This window comes from Choloepus didactylus, chromosome 22, assembly GCF_015220235.1.
Source record: "Choloepus didactylus isolate mChoDid1 chromosome 22, mChoDid1.pri, whole genome shotgun sequence".
NCBI classification, from domain to species: Eukaryota; Metazoa; Chordata; class Mammalia; order Pilosa; family Megalonychidae; genus Choloepus; species Choloepus didactylus.
This window is the reverse complement of record NC_051328.1, coordinates 29,096,108-29,118,700: the sequence shown is the minus strand read 5'-3', so window position 1 is coordinate 29,118,700 and position 22,593 is coordinate 29,096,108. Positions and strand designations below refer to the sequence as shown.

The following is a 22,593-nucleotide window of genomic DNA, read 5'->3' as shown; positions in this document are numbered from 1 at the left end:
TTGCCTGTGCAAAGAAATGAACTTCAAATAAATGGAATTATACAGGGTGTGCTCTTTCACATCTGGTCTCTTTTACTCAAAATTATGTTTTTGAGATTCATCCACATTTTCACCTGCTCAGTAGTTTGTTCCCTTTTACTATGTGATTATACCATAGTTTGCATATCCATTCTCCTATTGATAGACATTTGGATTGTTTTCAGTCTTTGGAACTGCCTATTATTCATAATATGCATATAGTAGCAATGCACATTTTTGTTCATTCTTTTCGTGGATGTTTACTTTTTGTTTTTCTAGGTTAAATATGTAGGAGTGGACTGGCTGGTCACTGCGTAGGGGTTTGTTTAGCTTTATTAGGAATTGCCAAACTGTTTTCCAAGCTGACTATACTAATCTACACTACCACCAGGAACGTGTGAGGATTACAGTTGCTCTACATCCTTGTGAAATCACTGGTTATTTTCTTGGTGGGGCTCTTTGATGCCAGAGAGGCGGCACCCACAGAGCTGTGCCACCAAGGGCTCCTGTCGCTGACCCCACCTCGCTCCTTTTTTGTTTTGTTGGGTTTTTCACCTGCTGCTCCCGGGAAGCTTTGGGGCACAGAGACCTGCTGGGGCCACTCTGACCACTGACTTTTCCTTTTTTCAAAGATCAGCACCAGTGTGGGCCCTCCACGCTCAGCTCTTCCACCTTGAGTCTCCTTGCTTGTCGGAGGTCAGAGGTCAGAGTGCCGTCCCCGGCTTCCTTGGAGTGGGGTCCCCTGTGACAAGGTCTACACGGGGTTTCTTTCTTTTTTTAGTTCACAATCAAGTGTTCTCCTGATGGCACAAAAGCAAGGACAGTAAAGGAAATGATACAAAAATAAAAGAAAGCCCTTAAGTGTCCCAAAGTCACCTAGACTATTATTAATAATAGAGAATAATAATAACAGAAAACACTGAGATAGTGCGTGCTGTGTATCAGCTCATGTTCTACGCTCTCCACATATAGGAAATGGGAAATCCTCCCATTTCCCTTTGAGGTTGAGATTTAGCATCAGACCCATTTTACAGATGAGGCAGCTGAGGAAAGGGGAGCTTCTCGCCTTGTCCAAGTCCCAAGTGGGGGAACCAGAATTTGAACCCAGGCAGGCTGGCTTCTTACCTGCACCTTGTGGCTTTAGGGTCATTCATGTTTTAGAAACTTGAACACATTTATTTAAAAAGGAAACTTTTTTCACTACCATAATCGGAAGATCCCTATCATTTGCCATAAATAGATAACCCTAAAAAAAAATACTCTGAAAATAAAGTAGTAACATTATTCCAACTAGATTCTGTCGCTTCTGCACCTTTTTTTTTTTTTCCCCAATGGCGCATGCTTTTGCTTGAAGTTCCAAAGACTATCTCCTAGGTTTGCTTCTAGAAGTTCTACAGTTTTAGGTTTTACAATCAGGTCAATGATCCATTTCAAGTTAATTTTTGCACACAGTGTGAAGTATGTGTCACAGATCATGTTTTGCATGTAAGGACAGCCAATAGTTTCAGCACCACTGGTTGAAAAGACTCCTGTCTCCACTCACCTCCTCCCCACTTTTTTCTGAGCCTCTCTTTTCTCATCTGCAGAGTGGGGATTAATATTCTCCCAGTCGCTACAAGGATAAAAAGGTATAATCCCTTTGCTGCACTGTATGTAAAGCAGTTGGCAAGGGTCAGCCCTCAATACAAATCAGATAGTTCTCAGATTTTGCAAACCGCCTTTCTGTGGTTTGGCATTTAAGTGTTTCCATTTTTTCCTCTGCAAGAGTAAACAGCAATGCAATGGATATTCTAAGTGTACAACCTTTTTCCTTTTTAAAATAATAATTATTTTAAGGCATGCCCACGGATCTTATCCATACTGCAGATTAGTATTAAAAGGGCTTGGACACATGTGTTCTGCCAGCAACCGCACGTTGCTTTTGCTTTAGCCCTGCTTCCAACCAGAGAGAGCTCCCTGGGAGATTTAAGAACTGAAATGATTGCTTTCCCTGGGAACCTTTTCCTGCCACCAACCCCTACTCACCTGCCATTCCCTAGTAGGCACTTTCTCATCCTCCCTGTAGCTGCACGTGCTTTCCCATGATACTCCTTCCTACTCTTAGTTACCTCGTAGCCTCCCCCACTGGGCTTGGCACCACTTACTGGAATCATGTCTGACTGGCCCCCAGCAGAGTGCCTGGCATATAGTAGGTGCTTGATAAATGTTGACTGCAAGAACCATGTCCAGCGTAGCTTCAATGCTGCTGCTGGGCCCATGAACTCTGGAGTCCTCTGAGATGGACGTTTATTCCAAAGAACAGCTTAACGTTCGATAATTTTATGTGACACCTGCATCCTGCATTAAATAACATTGAATCCCAGAGTGAGGAAGTTACTTTTCAATTCTTTTTCAGCCTGTCTTTTTTCTCTAGGAAAGGGCATCTCAACGGCAGCACCACTGGGGCGGGATAGTTCTTTGTGGCGGGTCCTGTGATGGTGGGATGTTGAGGCATCTCTGGCTTCTCCCCACCAGCTGCTAGTGGGCATCCCACCTCCCACCCCAGGCGTGACAAGCAAAAATATCCCCAGACATTGCCACATGTCTCCTGGAGGACAAAATTGTCCCTGGATGACAATTACTGCTCTAGGAGAAAGACTCAATCTGGTGCTAATATATATTAAACACCCCTTGAAACCTCGCCTATCTCCCTTTTCCAGAAAGAGAGCACAGATCCCTGGCTCAGAGGCTTTGGCAGGCAAAGCTATCTCACTGGAATTTAATTATGTTGTTTGTTTTCCTTGCTACAATGTTTTTGGCCAGGGAAAACTGTTTTTCTCTGAATGAAATTGTTCTCAAGTTTTCTTTACAAATAACTTTCTTAATGAAAAAAGATGAGTGGAATTAGGGAGCCGTATCTCAGGGCATGTGGAGATGGCTGAGCAGTGGTGTGCTGGGCACCTGGCTCAAGGGAGGGAAGTGTGTTGAGCAAGGGCGTCTCCGTGATTTGGCGATTTCGTTACCTGTAGCACCAGGGCAGCATTCGTGTTTTCATGTTTTGTTTCACCTAAGACAACACTCCACCTTGGCAGATGTCCTGGGGGTACGGTGTAGGTACCTCACTTCCCAGACGTATTAACTCCAATTACGCCCGGCACCTGCCAGGAGAGTACTCCCTGCTCCAAGTATTTGGTCCTTGGCCCCAGGAGTGGGGCACAGGGTCTTACTTGATAAAATCATTCAAGTGTCTGGGTCACCTGGGTAGAGGCCAGTGCTTGTCTGGAACCCAGGCAGTCCTCATTTGAGAAACAGATAATTGACAAACAAATTCCACGGAGCTAGAGACTTTCTGGTTTCAGAGAGGCCGGGTGTAGCAAGAAAACACAGTATCTCATTCATAGCAGACATCTCGGCAGAGCTGCTGATCTACTACTTCCGCTTGCCTCGTGGGAAAAGGTTTGCTCAGAGAACTAGGTGGGTTAGAAAATCACATTTAGTAATCCTTGTATGAATGAATGGGTCTAGGCATTAAGCGCCAGTGGCTGCTAACATCAAAAAAACAGAGTGAAAACCAGATATTATTGTGCCTCCTGTTGAAATAACCGAGTACCATGTATGGTTGTGTAAAGGGGTTTGAGCTTACGTCTGATCCAGCCTCAGGATCCAGTTGCCAATTTGTGCAGAACAAGACAGGACAGAGGACGTTGAACCACAAAGTGAGCATGTGGTCAGTAAAGTCTAGGCTGTGGGATGCTCTGCAGATCAAACAGCGTGTTGTTCAACAGATGAATTATAAGGGAAAGCATGGGATGCAGGGGGAAGCTCACAGATTAAAGGAGATTTAAAAGATGGATCACATTTTTTAAATGAACAAAGCTAAAAAAAACTCACTAAAATATGATATCTAGGGATATACATGTGGGTGATAAACCATAAAGAAATGCAACAAGGTGATTGCCATCATAGGTGGGTGGCCACTTTTTGGGGGAGTTGTGATTGGAGTGGGACATGTGGAGGGGCTTTCAGGGTGGCCATCAGGGCTCTAGTTCTTGGCCTGGGTGGTTGTTACAGGGTGTGTTTGTCTTATAGTAATTCATGAGGCTCTATACTCATCTTGTGGTATTGTGTGTGTATCTGTGTTTTATTTAAAAATAAAACAATTTTTAAAAGTAATATGCATGGTCACAGTTGCCAAAGGATGGAGGTAACCCAAGTGTCCATCAGCACATGGGTGGATGAATAAAGCATGGTGTGCACATGCAATGGGGTGTTGTTTGGCTGGGGGAGGTTCTGATGCATGCGACAACACAACACGGATGAACCTTGAGGACATCAGGTTGCATGAGATAGGCCAGACATGGGGGGACAGATATTGTATGATCTCACCAATATGGGATGATTGGAATAGGTGAATTCATAGAGTCAGAAATTAGAGTGTAAGTTGCCAGGGGTGGGGTGGGGGTTGGGAATGGAGAATTGATGCTCAAATTGTACAGCGTTTCTATTTGGGTGGATTGTAGTGCTTCGGTAATGGATGGTGGTGATGGTCACACATCATGGTGAATCTAGTTAGCAGCACTGAATTATTTATTTGAATGTGGGTTCTAAGGGGAAATTTTAGGTTGCATATATGTTACTGGAATGAAATTTTTTTTTTTAAATAGGACTAAGAACGCAAACAGTAAACCCTTTGTAAATGATAGACTATAGTTAATAGTACAATTATAAAAATGTTCTCTCATGAATGTTAACAAATGCACCACACTAATGCAAGGTGTTAATCATAGGTGGTTGTTCAGTTTGCTAATGCTGCCAGAATGAGAAACACCAGAAATGGATTGGCTTTTATAAAAGGGGGTTCATTTGGTTACAAAGTTACAGTCTTAAGGCCATAAAGTGTCCAGTAACAAAGGGTACCTTCACTGGAGGATGGCCAATGGTGTCCAGTAAACCTCTGTTAACTGGGAAGGCACGTGGCTGGCGTCTGCTCCAAGGTTCTGATTTCAAAATGGCTTTCTCCCAGGACAGTCCTCTCTAGGCTGCAGTTCCTCAAAAATGCCACTCTTAGTTGCTCTTGGGGTGCTTGTCCTCTCTTAGCTTCTCTGCAGTAACAGTCTGCTTTCAAAGGCTGTCTTCAAACTGTCTCTCATCTGCAGCTCCTCTCTCAGCTTCTGTGCATTCTTCAAAGTGTCCCTCTTGGCTGTAGCTCCTCTTCAAAACATCACTTTCAGTTGGTCTTCAAAATGTCACTCACAGCTGCACTGTGTTCCTTCTGTTTGTCAGCTCATTTATATGGCTCCAGTGATTTAATTTACACCCACCCTGAATGGGTGGGGTAACATCTCCATGGAAATTATCCAATCAGATTCACCACCCACAGTTGGGTGGGGCGCATCTCCACAGAAATTCTCAAAGAATTACAATCTAATCAACACTGATACATCTGCTCACACAAGATTACATCAAAGATAATGGTGTTTTGGGGGGCATGATACATTCAAAACAGCACAGTGGTGTATGGAAACTCTGTATATTATGCATGATTGTTCTGTAATTTCTCTAATTAAAAAATAATATACAAAAGAATATTGTGGTATGCTACCATTGTAAACAAGAGAGGAAAATGAAAAAAAATTTAATCTAATATTTAATATTCTATTGAAAAATAAACCATGCTAGGATAAATAAACAGCTAATGAAAATGGTTATCTATCCCAGGAAGGACAGACTGTAGGGAAAGACAGGGACTGGAAGCTAGACCTTTCTGAACATTGTTTTATACTTTTTACTTTGGGATGATGTAAATGTTTTATATAATTAAGTCACAAAATTATGTTAAAAAGAAGAAACAACAAACAAAATAATAAAAATAAAAGTTAAAAAAATTGAAACATATAGTATTTGGACTGTAAATCCCTGGTGGGAATATATCCTAAGAACCCCAAAGAGATCTGAAACTGCACGAACTTGTCTTATTGTTAAATTATAATATTGGTGTTACTATTTTTGAAACTATTATATACAGAAGAAGAAAGCAAATAAATATTATCTTAAATGTCATTTGGGAACAAGATTTGCAGCACAAGATAAAAAGAGATGTAACTGTAAAGCTAAGAAGTTAGGTAAAAGCTCTAATTCTGATTCTTATCTATGAATTAATGATTTCTTTTTCTTTCTAAAAAAATAGCGTTTCCTAGGCCTGTCCACCTGCAAAGGCCTCTAACCGATGACAGCCCATAGTCACGAGGGCTGTGGTATCTAAATAACATTCCCCACTAAAGGGTTCCTTGGAAAAGTAGCTGACTTTGAGCCGGAGACAGGAAATGCACAAGCTGAGTCTGGAAACTTCCATCATGCCTGAAAGCAGCGACGCTATTAAACATGACTGGTGCTTTCTTGAAGTCGCTCCCACTGGCCCAATTATGAACTGATTTGAACATCAAAAAGAATAATAAACAGTTGCTTTGGAAAGCAGTTTGGAAATTTCCTCCCCCCCCATTCATGTGTTTTATTTAAGAGTTGTGCCCAGTTTTATCATTTTCACAAGAATGAAGCAAGGGACAAATGGTAAGCTTAATTCTTCCTGGGCTCTGGACCACTGGCCAGTTGTGGGCTCTGGATAGGCAGTCTCGATTTGAACGGTTCTCCTCATTTGCCACAGTACTGAACTTTAAACAGGCAATTACGGTACCAACACATGCCATGAGCTACTGTGCATAACAATGAAAGCTGTTTCTGTAAACACGAGGTCACACCGAGGGGAGTGAGTAGCAGGTAGAACTGGGGCACAATCAGCCTTGTTCAACGGTTTGTCGGTTATGGGGTGTGATGGTTAGGTTCATGTGTCAACTTGGCCAGGAGATGGTGCCTAGATGTCTGGTCAAGCAAGCACTGGCCTAACCATTACTGCAGGGACATTTGTGGCTGGTTAATAAGCCAGAAGGCTGGTTTATTAAATCATCAGTCAATTGAATGCACCTGTGACTGATTACATCAACAAAGGGCATGTCTTCCACAATGAGAGAATTCAGTCAGCTGGATTTAGTCCAGTCAGTTGAAGACTTATAATGGAGAGAGAGAGAGGACCTTACATCTTCTTTGGCTAGCCAGTGAAGCGTTTCCTGAGGAGTTCATCGAACATCTTCATTGGAGTTGCCAGTTCGCCACCTGCCCTACAGAATTTGGACTCGTGTATGCCCACAGTTGCATGAGACACTTTTATAAATCTTATATTTGCAGATATCTCTTGTTGATTCTGTTTCCCTAGAGAACCCTGACTAATACATGGGGTCTGGGGTCCAGAGTGACCTTTCCAGTCGTGATATCAACATAAGAAGGGGGGTGCTTTCTCCGGTGGTCCCTAAATGGTTTCTTGGGTGGCCCTTCCACAGGCTTAATCATCCTCAGTGACCCATGCCTCCGAGCCTGCCCTGGCGTGACGTGGTCGGCGTCTTCCGGGCCTCCGCCCTGTGGATGGCCTGGAGCGTGTGCAGCGTCAGGGTCTGCGCTCCAGGCTCTCCTCTGGTGCTCCAGACCATTCCTTGCTAAATGTTCTCACGTGCTTCTGGTGTCTGTAGAGCTGACTGATCTTCTCACAGCCTTCTCACCGCAGGCTTCCCAGGCGGAACCCCACGGCAAGGTCTCACGTGACTTCTGCATGCCGAGTTGTAGTTCCGATGTTCTTAGGCTTCCATTAGAAAATCTCAATTTGTCAAGTGCATGGCAGATTCCTTCGCAGCATTTGGCTTAATCAGGAAACTTTATCTGGGGGTCTGCAAGACTCTGCAATACTCTGCGACACTCAGGGCCATGTATGGCCAAAGATGATGGAGCACAGGAGTGAGTTGGCACCGTGTCCCAAGGTGCAGGCAGCCTCCCCACAGGCATACAGCCTTGGCATGACTTGCTCTTGGCCATTCGCGTGCCTCAGAACCTGTCCTGTGTCATTGGTGGGAATGCCGCCCGTGTTGTGGTGCTGGGTGGGAAACCCAGGGAGCAGCTCTTGGGTGACGTCCTCTCCAGCAAAGATCACGGCTGTTTCAGAAACCCCAGGCAGGCACGTGGCGATCTGCCCAGGGGGTAGATGGTGTAGCTGCAGATAGATGTGATCCTTTTCGGGGCCACAGCTTCTTCCTTCACAGATTTCCACAGTCAGGTAACAAGACACAACGTCTCTGGAGGCCAGATCTTTTGCAAGGGGCGCATGTCTTTCCATAGATCTTTCACTTGACTGAAAGAATGCCTCCCTTCCAGAGCATCCTTCTGAAATAAGATCCCACCGCACCATATATGCCTGTGGGTGGAACCAAACAAACTCCAAGTCCTGGCGTGCAAGTCCTGCCTTCGTCACCTGTCCGGTCGCTGATGCTGAAGCAGGCAGGTGTAGCGCTGAAGTAGGTATGCCCACAGCTCCCAGGAGCTACAACGTGTTCTTTGCTCTTATGCAGTGTATGGACCCATCTTCTATGCACAGCGCAATAGACAATGCCACGTTATTCCTCATTTTCCCTCAGAAGATCCAAGACAAAATACTCTGTCAAACAGCTGTATGGTGTCTCAGAGACCTTCCATACAGGTGTGTGACAAGTGTGGCCAGTCTGGTGGGCCCCACAATGGTGCTGATGGGGCTGCCCTCCTTCCCCAGACTTTAGGCTCTGTCTACCAGATGTTCGCTGATAACTCTTCCGGGCTTTGTTTCTGCTAAATGGCATGCCAGTGTTCTCTACTCAATCGCAGGAATAGGTGCTTGTTCTCCCACGTGAAGGGTTTGCATCCTGACCTCCCTGCCAACCCACCCCTTCATGGAGACCTAGAAATGCCACTTCTGCTTGTCCTCCACGTTCCCCAGCACTATACCCTCCCTGGGCTGCAGTGGCGTGGGACCTGGTGGGAAAGAGCTTTGGACACACGCTACATAAATCCCGCCTCCGAAAAGGCCAAGTGCACATGCAGATCTGCCCCTCCAGCACGTACCAGCACAGCATCAGATCCATGATCCACTACTGGATACTGGGTAGATTGAATCTGAAACTTGGGCAGATGACTTTTCATTTCCACTGATGGAAGTGAAAACCGCATGTTCTTGTTTGGGAAGTTGCTGGCCATTGTGCTCCGGTCAGCAATATGAGCCCGGGGGCCCCGGCATGCCTGCCCACCACTGTGCAGTCCTGCGGCAATTTCTTATAGTTAAACCTAAAGCTCTCATGGGACCCAGCAACTCACTCCTCATTACCCAAGAGTCCACACATAGACCTGTGTGCAAATGTATATAGCAACTTTGTTCAGAACTGCACAAACCTGGAAGCAACTCACACGTCCAATAACTAATGAGTGGATAAATAAATTGTGGTACAATCAATTAGTCCTCATCAGTAAAAAGGAGCAGACTCCTGACACACACAACAACTTGGACAAATCCTAAAAGCATTTTCTGAATGAAAGAAACCCAGGGCAGAATGTCAAAATACTATATGAGTCCATTTATAGATTTTATATTTCCAAATATCATACTTACAATGCTACTTCATAATCTGAGGCCTTACCTGTTGACTTCTCACCAGAGTAGATTTAGCTCCTTTCCACCCCCTTCCCTCACTGCATGCCTGCACCCTTCCCGACTCCTCCCCCGGGATCTTTGAATGGACATTCACTGGTGACTTGCTGTGACTTTGAAAATGTAACTCACAACTGGACATTGTGGAATAATACACTGACATTCACTTTCCTTCGCTACTTTTCTCTGCAGGAGCTTCCTAATGACTGCCGTGGCCTCGGGGTGAGGGTGGGGGGTGGGAGAGGCATATTCTCAAACCCTTAGTCTGTCCTCCTCCTCCTGGGAGAGGGGGCAGGAGGGCGGGGAGGGAGGATGGAGCAGTGCCCTGGGCCCTCCCAGGAGCGGGGAAGGCTGCTCTGCTCGGGGCACATCACAGACCTCTGGTTAGGCCTCTTTCCTGGGGTGCTCAGGGAACCCCCCCTTTCCGTCCTTTGCCTTTCACACTTTTGGGGTTCAAGAGGTGGCACGACGATGGTGTCTGGGTTCAGGACTCGGTGGTGTGGCCTGAGGTGGCCTTCACCCCATCTCTCACTCTCTTGGCTCCTCCCTCGGAGCCTGGTGGTCCAGGCTGTATGGGGGGCTCAGAGTAGGGGGCCTCCCTGGGGATTTCCGGGTGTGGTGCTTGCTGAGAGAGTTTTGTGGGATGTGGACAAGGGCAAGTCAGCTCAATTCTGGCGTGTGGGGCGTGGAGAGGGGCCCTGGAGGCCTGGGCTGTGGCATCCATGCTTGTGTGCAGAACACAGAACCGAGGAGCGGGAAACCCTGCCCAGCCCACCCGGCGCCCTGGGGACCACTAGCAGAGCCGAGAGCATGACTGGAAGGTACAGCTGGGCCCCAGAGAGATGGAAACTTCCATCCATACAAAAACCTATCCTTGGATGCTTGTTGTGGCTTTATTCTTAATCATCAAAAACTGGAAACAATCCAGATATCCTTCAGCTGGTGAACGGATAAACAGTGGACCGCCCACACAGTGGAATACTACTCAGCAAGAAAGAGGAAAAAAACTACGACCACACGACAATATGACTGAATCTCAAATGTGTTTTGCTGAGTGAAAGAAGCCCAGATCCAAAAGGCTACCCACTATGATTCCATTTACAGGACATTCTGGACAAGCAAAGCTGCCAGGGCCTGGGGGTGGATGAAAATGTTTTATATCTTGATTATGGCGTCTGTTACACGACTCCAGGCATTTGTCAAAATTCACACAACTGTAGATGAAAAACAGTCACTTTTATTGTATGTAAATTATACCTCAGTAAACCTGAAAGAATAAAACTAATGACAACACGAGAATGTTGCAGTTGAGTTAGTGTTTGCGGTGGTGGGTAACAGCAGAGAAATCGCCAGGGCCAGACCGAGGGGGAGGAGGAGCCCGGGGCGCAGGGCTGGGAGCCTCCTTCCCGGCCTGGGTGAGCGGCCCGCTCAGGGGTGTTTCCCACAGCAGTGAAGGCCAGCACAGCCCAGTTCTCTGTGTGAGGCCCTGCCTGCCTGCGTGAGAACCCCCACAGGTAAGGGCCAGCGTTTCCAGTGCACTCTGTGGGGACGCCGTGGAGACCACCATGGAGAAGACCTCCAAATCATATCTACTGTCCCCTCAGGCCATCCCCTGGGGCTATTTCCCTTGACCAAAGGGGAAACAGGGAGAGGGTGAGGGGCTGGAACAGCCCTGAGTCAGAATTGCAGAACTGGTGCAGCCTCTCTGAGCCTCGGTTTTCTCGTCTTCACGATGGGCGGCAGTCTGTCTCTCAGAGTCCCGATGGGGGTAGATAGGACCGTGTTTGAGCGCTGAGCCCAGTATCTATATGGTGGGGACCCCCACTCGTTTGTTGGCATTGGCTGTGGCAGTGACTGTCAGCAGGCTGGGTTTGAATTCCTGCTACACTTCTTCGGTGCTGTGTGACCTTGGATAACTGTCTTAACCTTTCTGGGCCTTGGTTTCCTCATTGACAAAATAAGATTTTATGGTCCCATAATACTGTTGTGAGGATTCAGTGAATGTAAAGGCCTGGGCCTAGCACAAAGTGAGCACTCATAGAGAGCTACCCTGTTATTATTATAGGATTATCAGATTTAGCAAATAAAATTACAGAATGGCTGGTTAATCTTGAATTGCAGATAAACAATGAATAGTGTTTTAGTATAAATATGTTCCATACAATATTTGAGACATATTTATACTAAAAAATTATTTGACATAGCTGTACTAAAAGAATATTCGTTGTTTATCTGCAATTCAAATTTAACCGGGCGTCTGCTATCTCATCTGGCAACCCTATTAAGTGGGAGAGCAGATTTGGGGTAATATGAGGATGGAACTAAGCCGGAAGGTGGGCGGAGGGGTGAACGTTCGATTTCCGCTTTGTAATCTCTCCTGCAGCCCGAGTTGCTCATGTGCTTTACCTGTACACTCACCTGCTTCTGGAAGCTTCCCTTGATTTAACCCACATGGCTCTGTTTATTCCTTGATCCGGCTTTTGTTGGGGCAGAGGCTGCTGGCTGGGTCACTGTACCTCACTCCTGCGCCCGGGCGCGCCCAGGCGGCCGTTGTGATGTCCTGAAGTCGTTTCTCGGGGGTGCGCCTCGTGCCCCTGTGTAGCTGGGCCGTGGGGTGGGCTGTGGGCCTCTGGCCTTTCCCTGGGGGTCCCGGGGCCGGCAGCAGGGCACACTGCACCGTAGGTTCCTGAGTGCCGATGGCTGAGTGGCAGCTCTGCTCTTACATAATCGTTCGCTCTCCTCCTTTCTCTCCCCAGAGCCAGATTTCACACTGAGCAGCTGCAGACGGAGACATTGCAACCCAGCCCCAGATTCCGAGCGGCCTGCAGGGGACTCTCTCCTCCTCCTTGGGCAGGAAGCCCCCGAGGCCGCTTGTCTCCAGCGGGTCCCCGGGCTGCCATGGAACTCGCAGCCGCCGCCCCCTGGCTGCCCTCCTCACTGCCAGGCAGATAAGGCGGGTGTCGCCCCAAGAAGCACCTGCCCTGGCCCCCCTGCCCGGCCGCCGGGCTCCTCCGACCCTGTGGCCACCTGAGCTGACCTGGGGCCATGTAGGTAGCCCCGCGTGGGCCCCTGTGGACGTGCTGGGGGACGGCTGCCTGTGCTCTCCGAGGGACCCGCACACCACCATGCCCCGGGGATACGCCTGGCTGCACTGTGAGTACTGGGGGACTCTGTGGGGACCTGCCCTGGGGCCTGGGCCCACAGCCGGGTTCTGCCGTAACCATGGCGACCGAGGCTTTCTTGCTGTGAAGTTGAGATGCTTCCCAGATTCACCGCAGCCCTCCTTGGGGTCTCCCACCTGCTGCCCTCTGCCCTCTGCACTCTCCCTCCTCTGACCCCAGATGGCACATTGCGCAGGTGCATCTTAGGCTGGGTGGGCACAGGAAAGGGGGTGGTGACAGGGCCGGGGAGCAGGCACGGGTGGGGTAGGTGACAGCATCTTACTTTCTCAGATTTGCTGGCCCTGGGGAGTACCACGGGGGCGGAGGTGAGCAGAGAGGATTTCCAGTCTCCCTGGGTGTGGCCAGTGGTGGTTGCCAAAGTTTCAGAGCCCCTGAAACGCAGGGGAGACGTGCAGCCAGGTGCCTGGAGTACAGCCTGTTTCCTCCAGCACCAATAATAGAAGAAAATTGAAACCAGAAAGATAACAATGTGTTGTCAGCAAAGGGAAAAATGCATTGAAATGAGGATAAAAAAAGGGATGTGGAGCCACTCAAGCCTGGTGGGTGGGAGGCCAGACCGAGATTCCTTTGGACTCCAAGATTCAATTTAATTAACCTGATTCCATACATTTGCCTGCTGCCTCCCATGTACCCACACAAAGTGACCGCCTTGACAACAGGGACCCTGTTTGTCTGGTTCCTCTGTGTCTTCCAGGCCTGGCCCTGAGTTAGAAGCTTGGGAACTACCTGCCCAGTTCACAAGGAGGTGGGTTTGGTCCTGCGAGGGACTCAGAGAAGAGGGGGCTGGGTCCAGGCCCTTGTGCTGGGATGGGCCAGGGGTCAGGGATTCAGAGCAGCCGGAGGGCCCCAGACCCAGAGTTCTGGAGGCTCTGAGGTCATGAGACCAGGAGAGGCCACAGGGTGAGGTGCCAGGGAAATGGCCCCTACGGGGGTGGTGCACACAGGGGGTGTCCCGGATGGAGGGAACAGCACAGTGGGGGGCTGGGGTGGGCTTTGTGTCCAGATGGCCGAGGCCTTGGAAGGCGAGGCAAGGAGCAAGTACCTAATGCCCTGGGTTGCAGGAGCCCTGGTAGGCCCGTGAGTTTGGGGGTGTGCTCCTGTGCTTGCAGAACTCAGTCTGGGGGTGCTTGAAGGAGCTGCCATTGCAAATGCTGGGTAGGAGGTAACGCTGGGTAGGAGGTAATGCGGGTCAGTTCCAGGTGGGGATGGAAAGGGAGGGTGGATGGGAGAAAGCTCCAGGAAGCAGCCTTGGGGCTGGGTAAGGAATGGCCACAGGGCAAGGAAGGAGGAAACGCCGGTCAAGGGTGGGGTGCTGGGGGCCAGGGAGGTGGACAAGCCTTGGTTGTCACTGCACAAGGGTCATCACAGGGTGGGGTCCAGCCCCCCCAAGGCCAGGGAGCCGGGAAGGGAGCTCCTTCCTAACCCTGACCTTTCTGCAGCTTTCTCTTCCGCCTCCTGAGTCTTTCACCTCTGAAAGGAGAAGGGGGCAAGGTGAGCTTCCTGCCAGGGTTGGGGGTGCACCTGGCCGTGGGGCTCCTGGGGTGCAGAGTCTGGGATTGAGGAGGGGCGGTGGGCTGCAGCCGGGGTGGCCCTGCCTGGGCACCTGTTTATCAGCCGTTTCTCCAGGGGGCGGCAGCAGATGGAAGCTTAGCGTTAGAAGTGGTGCTAGGGCTGCGGAAGGTCTGTCATCTGCGGACACGGGTTTCTCCTGTGGGCACCGTGGCACTCCCAGACGCAGGCCCCGGCGAGGAGGCCGCCATTGCCAGGCCCTGCAGGCCGCGGACCATGTTCTCAGATAAGCCCAGCAGGGGCAGGCACTGGGGGGACTGGAGAGGGCTTTACGGGCCGTTAGGTGGCTGCCAAACAGGAAGGAAGACCCAGCACGGACAGAGACACAGATTTTTTTTAAGAAAAAAAGGAAATTTGGATTTTTATGTAAAATCTCTGTGGACCAGTGGGATGCCAGGTGGCCACAGTGGCCCCAGATCGATGGTTCTCAAAGTGGGGACCCCCCGACCAGCAGCGGCGGCATCCCTGGGGACCTGTTAGAAAGGCACATCCTGGGGCCGCACCCAGAACCGCTGAATCGGGCCCAGCGCGCCGTGGGCCGCCCAGCTCTCCAGGAGGTCGGGATGCCCGCTCCCCTCTCCAGGGCTTGAAGGGAATCCCAGAGCTCACTCGCGAAGGGCTTGGTTAACAGGACCATGCAGGAATTGACAGCCTCATGTACTCACGTATTAAGGCAAGATGAGTGAAGTGGACAGTTGGTGCAGGAGACGGATGGGTGTGGGCTGGCTTGGGCAGGGGAGACCCCGGGGAGGGCAGGAGTCTCGGGAGGCCTTGACAGTGGTCTGCACGGGAGAGAATGCCCAGGGCAGGGGTGAAGCCAAGCACCCACCTAGTCAGGAAGCCCAGGGGTTGTATGCCCTGGAGACAAGAAAGAAAAGCCAGCCAGGTCCCGGGTGTGTGTGTGTGTGTGTGTGTGTGTGTGTGTGTCTGTGTGTGTGTCTGTGTGTCTGTGTGTCTGTGTGTCTGTGTGTCTGTGTGTGTGTGTCCAGCAGGAGCAAAGGCCTGGAATCATTCCTACTCATAACCAGGGGCTGGGCAGGTAACTCAGCCTGCCTGGCTCCTCCTGGGAGATCCCAGTGTCCTTTTTTTTTCTCCCCAAGGTAATTTTTAAAGTGTGCAATTCAGTGGCATTTAGTATATTCACAATGTTCCTTTTTTTTGTAAAAAAAAAAGAATTACTGCTTTTGACTTTAACAGTAATAGATATGGATTGTAGAACATAGTGTTCTGCAAAATACAAAGAACATAAAAATCTCCCATAGAGATTTGGTGCATTTCTTTCCATCCTATTTTCTATGCATGTGTGCATCTGTTTAACAAAATTCAAGTCAGGCAATGCATGCAGATACAGTGTTGAATCATAATCACGATTTTAAAAAACTTCACTAAACACATAAATTCTTTCTAATCACATAAGCATATCAAAAGCATTCTTTGACAATGTGATTTTTATTGGCTACATTCATGATTATTGAACATCTAGGTTACACACAGATTTTTGCTATTACAAAATAATTCTGCAATGTATGTCTTTGTCTACAAATCTCTCTATTCCCCATTAGGCTTTGTTCCTAAAAGTGAATTTAGTGTGCCAAAGGACACTATTGTGGACATTACTAAGTCCATAATAACAAGATTTGCCAAATTGCTTTCCAGGATGAGGGCAGGTTGGCTGGCCATCGAGTATTATTAAAATCAAATCAAACAAAACAAAAAAACTTTACGTTTGGATGGGAGGAAAATGACGTCCTGTTTGAATTTGAATTCCTTTATCTTTTTCCTGAGGCTGATTTTTTTGGATACTTCTCTTGACCACTTATATTTTGTTCTTTCTGCCCTTGTTGACTTCACCCTTGGTCGTTTTTGTTGCAAAATCTTCACTTTTGTGAGCCTTTTCGGCTACCCGGAGTCACTGGCAGTCCCCGGGCTGTTTGTGAGGCCACGGTGACCCCTGGCGGTGGAGGCGACAACGTTTCTGCAGCCTGCGGGAGCGCCGCTCAGCAGTCCGAATGCGTTCACCGAGAGGGCGGCCAGGGTCAGAAAGAGCAGGGAGGAAACGGGCTTGTTTCACAAGGGTCATCTGTAGGGTCGGAACTAGAGCCTGGGCCTCCTGAACCCCCCACGGAAAACCCAGCCGCAGGGTTTGCACCGTTGGCCCCAGATGCGGGGCGCGCGCGCCCTGGAGGAGCGGGAGGAGGCTGGAGGGCGACGCCGGCGGTGGAGTCCGGGGGTCTCTGCCCGCGGGGGGCGGGGGTGGGCCTCCCCGGGTGCCCAGGCTCGCCGGCCCTTGCTCGTCCGGACCCCACACCCCGCGGCGCCCTCTCGCGAGCACTGGGAAGGGGCGCGGAGGAGGCAGGCGCCGGCGGGGGCGGCGCTCACGCGCTCTCGTCGGGTTTGTTCCCCAGATCTCGGGATTCTCCTCGGCGTAGCCCTGGGGAACGAGGGCTGGACCCCGGGGGAGGAGTGTGTCGTCACGGGCTTTCTGCGGGACAAGCTGCAGTACAGGAACCGGCTCCAGTACCTGGTAACCCCCTGGGCGCCGGCCGGGCCCCTGTCCCCAAGCCCCTGTCTCCCCGGGCGAAAGGTCCGGAACTTTCAGGGCCCTGCTTGGCCTGCGCTAGCCCCGAGGGTACCCGGCGCTGCCTCTGCTTTTCTCCATTACACTGGCCCTTCTCCTGCCACCTCCCACGTCTGCAGATCTCCTACTTACCGGCCTCACTCTGACTCAGGAGTGGACTCCAGGAAACATTTGGACACGTGAGGCACATTTTATTAACAGGAACTAGAACTTGGAATGTTCACCTCTTTTTCGAGGGTGCAGAAGCCCACAGTCCTTTTATTTTTTAATAGCTTTATTGAGATATAATTCACATATCGTGCCATTCACCCATTTAAAGTGTACAGTTCAGTGGTTTTTATTCAGAGTTCTGCAGCCACCACTAAAATCTCATATTAGAACATTTTTCATTTCCCCCAAAAGAATATGTCTTGTTGAAGTAGTCTATTCTTACCACTTGGTGGAAACTTCTTCCATCTTAACAGGAACTGAGCATTTGGTTCAGCCTTCCCTGTGTCCCGGAGGAAAGAGATCTGGCTACCCCAACTGGGAGCAGAGTAGATAATCTCCATAAAGGGTCGCCACTGCTACCAAACGGGTAGTCCCAGGTCCTCTCCTTCCACGTGGAGATTCATCCGGGAGGCCAGGGGAGCCTGTGTCAGCCATTTCCACCTCTTACCTCACATTCTGTCCTTGATCCCCAGAAACACTACTTCCCCATCAACTACAGAGTCGGTGTGCCTTACGAGGCGGTGCTTAGAATCGCCAACATCACCAGGCTGGTGAGAATCCCCCTCCTGGGCTGGGGGACCTGCCTCCTGGGACGTCCTGTGGCTCTTCGCCAGGGGCCTGTCCTTGCTCCTGCAGCCCTGGCCTGAGGTCCCTGCCATCCAGGATGGACAGGCCATTCCGGTGCGGCTGCACACCCTGTGGTCTGCTCCCCTGGCAGGGGCAAGCCCCTGGGTGGGAGTGGGGGGTCAGAGTGGGTGGGTGGGGAGCCAGGGGCCGGGTCTGGGGAGTTTCGAGGCTTCTTCCTGTCCCCGCAGCAGCAGGCCCAGGTGAGCGAGCAGGAGCTGCGGTACCTGTGGGTCTGGGTGAGCCTCAGTGCCACGGAGTCGGTGCAGGACGTGCTGCTCGAGGGCCACCCGTCCTGGCAGTACCTGGAGGACGTACAGACGCTGCTGCTGGATGTCCAGCGCAGCCTCATGGTGAGCTCACAGCAGGGTGGGCGGCAGGGTGTGTGTGTGAGCGTGTATGTCTCTCTGTCCCTGAGAGGTGTGGCCAAGGGGTGGCGAGGAGGAGGTGAACCGTCCTGAAGGGTGTGGGAGAAATGGGAAAGGGAGCCTCTGGAAGGAAGAGGAGGCCAGCGGTGACCGGGTGGGGGGCTGGCGGGGGGCCTCGGGGGGCTGGAGAAACCCCGCTCTCTCTTGCTCTAGGATCCTGGGCAAGCCCTCGAACCTCTCTGACTTTGTTTCTGCATCTGAAAAATGAGGTTCTTTTGGGGGTTGGGTGGGGATGAATAGGTGGAGCCACCCCCCAGGGGTGGGGCTTTAGGACACTGAAAAGAGTCTGTATGACGTGGCAGTGGATCCATGACACGATGCATTTGTTGAAACCTGCAGAACTGTGCAACACAAAGAGTGAACCCTAATGCAAACTACAGGCTTTAGTTAAGTGAAAAAGAAATGGGGGTCCTGATACTTACCAGCTCAGAGGGTAGAGCTGAGGCCTAAAAAGCCCAAGTCATTACCCATATGATGGGGTATTAGCGCCTGGCCACACAGGCTGGGCAGGTGCCGTGGGACCCCTCCCCACAGCCCCATTTCTCCCTGCTCCCCCAGTCCCGGCTGCACCCTCAGGACCCTCATGCACACCTGCCTGGGCTCACCCACCTGCCTCCCCTTCCTAGGCGCACCTGCCTTGCCTGCTGACGGGGCCCAGCCCTCGGCTCTGGAACGTCAAACACCAACTGCCAGGGCTCAGGGCAAGCAACTGTTTGTGCAGCTGCTAGAACTTTCCCGGGACAGAGCGGTGGGGAGGCTCTCAGTTCCTGGCAGAGGGCGACAGACCCCCACGACTTCCTTGGTGTGTCTTCTGTCCCCAGGGGAGAGGTTGGGGATGGGGCTGCTGGGGAGGACACTTGAGGCCATTGTGCGTCCTTGGTTGTCCATCTAGGAGGTTTCTGGCTCCACGGGGATCTCAGGAGCTGTGTTGGGGGGTGAGGAGGGGGATGGCGAGGGCCTTGGCCCACCAACCTGGCCCCGTACTTGTGGCCACCCTGGAGTTCTCTTTTTAAAAATACTCCACATGGGGATATTTTTGGTTATTCAGATTTCCCAGCTTTTAAATCTCTTTTCTTTCTACCATTGTTAGTAGTCTGTGACCTGCTCTGAATATGCCTGGCTTTTTTTTTTTTTTTTAAATCTTTATAACATACTTTATACCTTGTTTTTGAAATTGATTTATTTGGACTTTTCTTTCTGTTTTAAATCTCTCAATGGTAGTATGATATAGTTGAGAGAGCTGGCCTAGGAGTTGACCATCAGATTCTAGCTGCAGCTTTGCATCCGTTGTGACCTTGAACAAGTCATTTAACCTCTGGGCTTCACACTCACGGCTTGCAAAGTGAGAGGGTCGGAAAGAGGCTGAAATTGCATCTGGCTTTAGAACTTTACTCCACATCCCTATCTACCTGTACAAGGCAAAACTGCTGGGAACAGAAACTTCTGCATTGTTCTCGTACCTTGAATCACAGTTTTTTCTTGCTTCCATTAAAGTTCCTGCAAAAAAAAAAGGCCCTGGGGCTGGGCTGGCGGAGGGGCTCCCGACTGGGAAGGACTTGGACGGGAACGGGCCCTGGCTCCTGCTTGCTTGCTGCAGCTGTTTGCCAGAGGCTTTTTTTTCCCTCTCCTTTCTTTTCACGGTAAAATATATGTAACATAAAATTTGCTAATTTAACCATTTTAAGTGTACAATTCAGTGGCATTAATTGCATTCACAATGTTGTGCAACCATCACCACTATTTCCAAAACTTTTTCATCACCCCTCATAGAACTCTGCATTCATTAAACATTAACTCCCCCTTCCTCCCTCCCCCAGGCCTGGTACCCCAATCCACTTTCCATCTCTATGAATTTGCTTATTCTAGATATTTCATATACGTGGAACCATACACTGTTTATCCTTTGGTGTCTGGCTTATTTCACTCAGCATAATATGTTCAAGGTTCGTCCATGTTGTAGCAGTCATCAGAACTTCATTCCTTTTTTTAGCTGGATAATATTCCATTTTATGGAGATACCATATTTTGTTTATCCATTCATCTGTTGAGGGACACTCGGGTTGCTTCCACCTTCTGGCTGTCGTGAAGGGTGCTGCTATGAAGGTATCTGTTTGATTCCTGCTTTCAGTTCTTTAGGGTGTTTACGTAGGAGTGGAATTGCCGGGTCGTATGGTCATTCTTTGGTGATCTTTTTGAGGAACTGCCAAACTGTTTTTCTGCCAGAGGCTTTTGGTATAGGGTCTCCTGCCAACTGCCCTGGCCTTTGAGGGTTTCTCGATGGCATAGTGGCCCCAGCGGGCGCAGGCCTCTCAGTGGGGCTTGGGGACATCTCACTGGGCAGTTGGGGTCTGTGCCGAGAGGGGGTCGGCTGAGCTCTCCCCCCTCTCTTTCAGGGTGGTCCTCCCTGCTTAAACCCCTCCAGGCCCACGAGGCCTTCTAGAATGGCTCTGGACCCGCTGCTGGGAGTTCCCTGCCCTTGGCACCCACAGTGCACCCCACACCAGTTGGGCCTGGAGCACATGCTCCTTCTGGTCAAGCATCGTGGAGAAAAGCCGCCAAGCTTGGGTGGAGACCTGGCCCTGCCCAGGTGGCCTTGCACTTTGGTGTTCTCCTGACCCAATCCTGTGCAGTCCGTTTCTCCGGTTCCTTGGAGGTGACAGAGGTCTGTGCTTCCCGAGGGCAGTTGGCCTCCAGGTCATTCCTCGTGTGGCTGGTGTCTGTGCTTGAACAAGAACACCGAGGATGCCCCCAACATCCTTCTTGTCCTGGCTCTGCCGTTATCTTTCCAATGCTGGAAAAAGAGAAGCCTTTCTGCTGGGCTTGGGTGAGGGGCTGCAACTGGGACCCTCCCAGGGAACTTGGTGCCTGCAGGAAGCAGGTGTGAAATTGCTCCCAGCTTCCTGGTCACAGGAAGTCTTGTGCTTCTTCTCTGATGGAAGGCTGGTGGCCCCCACGCTTCTCCTGGGACATGACCCCTGGCTCTTTGCTGGCTGGAGGTGGCACCCGTGGTCCTAATGGTTTCCTCCTTTCCAGGATGTGGAGGTCAGCCCCAAGGTGGAAGCCATGCTGTCACCCCTGAGTGCCCCGGGCCTGAAGCCGGTGCGGCCCAAGGCCCTGCTGGACAACTGCTTCCGCGTCATGGAGATGCTGTATTGCTCTTGCTGTAAGAACACTCAAGTGGGTGGACGGGGCTGGGGGCAGGAGGCCAAGGTGCCCCGGTCCCACGTCAGTGGGCAGAGCTGGGACCCTCCTGGCACGTCCTCTGCTCTGCAGGGCTGTGGGCATTTCTGGAAGCCGGGATGGGCCCTGGGAAGGAAGAGAACAGTGTGGTGTGGTTTTGTGGGAGGGGTGTGTCTGTGCATTCCCAAGGAAAGCACTTGACCACTCTTGCGTCTCCTTTCTCCCCCTGCAGGTAAACAAAGCTCCGTCCTAAACTGGCAGGACTGTGAGGTGTCCACCTCTCAGGCCCGTGGTCCATGGCCCCTGTTGCAGTGTGCAGCTGCCCAGCTATACCGTTCGTCCCAGCAGCCCCCCACCTCCCCGCTGGGTGTCCCGGGACTGAGAGCTGGCCCTGCGGCTCAGGGACGCTGGTGAGGGGAGGGGACGGGGGCCTCTCACCCTGAGTGGCCTGTGGTGCCCAGGCTGGGGCAGCGGACGGCCCAGGTGCTCACAGGAGCTGCTGGGCCTGAGGCTTTGCCAGGGCAGCCCCACTTGGGAGAGGAGCCGTGAGAAGAGCTCTTTTCTTGGAGGGGGATTGTGTGCCAGAGAAGGGCTCAGCTTCCCACCTTCCTTCCGGACCCCACACAGTCTCCCTGGCCCTGGGGGGCCTGGGCGAGCTGAAGGCAGACAGGACAGAGCCCACAGCCCCTCGGGGCACGGCCTTCCCTGCCTCCCCTGCCCCGTGCCGGTGCTGAGGCCAGAATGGTGCCCAGTGGGTGGGTGTGGGTGGGTCCTCGCGGGACCCGGGCTTTCCAACCCTGCAGAGCCCGATGCCGTGTCTTGCCATGGTGGATGCTCCTTTTAGTTTTTCTATTAAACACCTGCTTTGTTTTGTTTTGGTTTGACTTGGCTTGCTTTGTGCCTGCGAGGGTGAACCTGGAGCCGGGGGCCCTTCTGTTGCCCCCTCCCTCCTGCAGCCCGCACTGTCCCCTGCAGGGCTGGCCGGGCTGGCCATGTGGGGGGGTGGGGGGGTGCGCCAAGCCGACTCCCCTGGGCCTGAGTCCAAGGATTTAGAAAGGATGGAGCCGTTGTGAGGGGGTGTGGGATGCTCGGTGTCTGGGGCTTGAGGGCTCACGCCAGCAGGGACAGAGCTGGGACGTTTTAAAGGCCTGGGGCCTGGCACCAGGCCTGGCCGGTGCTGCCCCTGCCGCTTTGGCAGCCGACACCAGAGTGCACCTTGGGGTGCCCCCCCAACCCCCCAGCCCAGCTCTGGGAAGGGCGGGGCCAGGGGTG

The 22,593-nt window shown here is 51.2% G+C and overlaps 1 protein-coding gene across 9 annotated transcripts in view; it reads left to right on the top strand.

Annotated features, from left to right (window-relative positions):
• IL34 (interleukin 34) overlaps positions 1 to 22,196 on the top strand; it is a 70,276-nt gene extending 48,080 nt beyond the window's left edge. For 6 of the 9 annotated variants that reach the window (XM_037815820.1, XM_037815822.1, XM_037815818.1 and 3 more), the window contains 6 exons: positions 12,307 to 12,703; positions 16,707 to 16,825; positions 17,563 to 17,640; positions 17,905 to 18,066; positions 21,175 to 21,304; positions 21,554 to 22,196. In XM_037815820.1, coding sequence (XP_037671748.1) covers positions 12,676 to 12,703; positions 16,707 to 16,825; positions 17,563 to 17,640; positions 17,905 to 18,066; positions 21,175 to 21,304; positions 21,554 to 21,735 — 699 coding nt within the window. In that variant the 5' untranslated portion in view covers positions 12,307 to 12,675 and the 3' untranslated portion in view covers positions 21,736 to 22,196. Of the gene's footprint in view, positions 1 to 11,910; positions 12,130 to 12,306; positions 12,704 to 16,706; positions 16,826 to 17,562; positions 17,641 to 17,904; positions 18,067 to 20,534; positions 20,804 to 21,174; positions 21,305 to 21,553 lie in introns of those variants that run through there. The other 3 variants (XM_037815823.1, XM_037815825.1, XM_037815826.1) reach the window with 3 other exon arrangements.
• Positions 22,197 to 22,593: the final 397 nt, after the last annotated feature.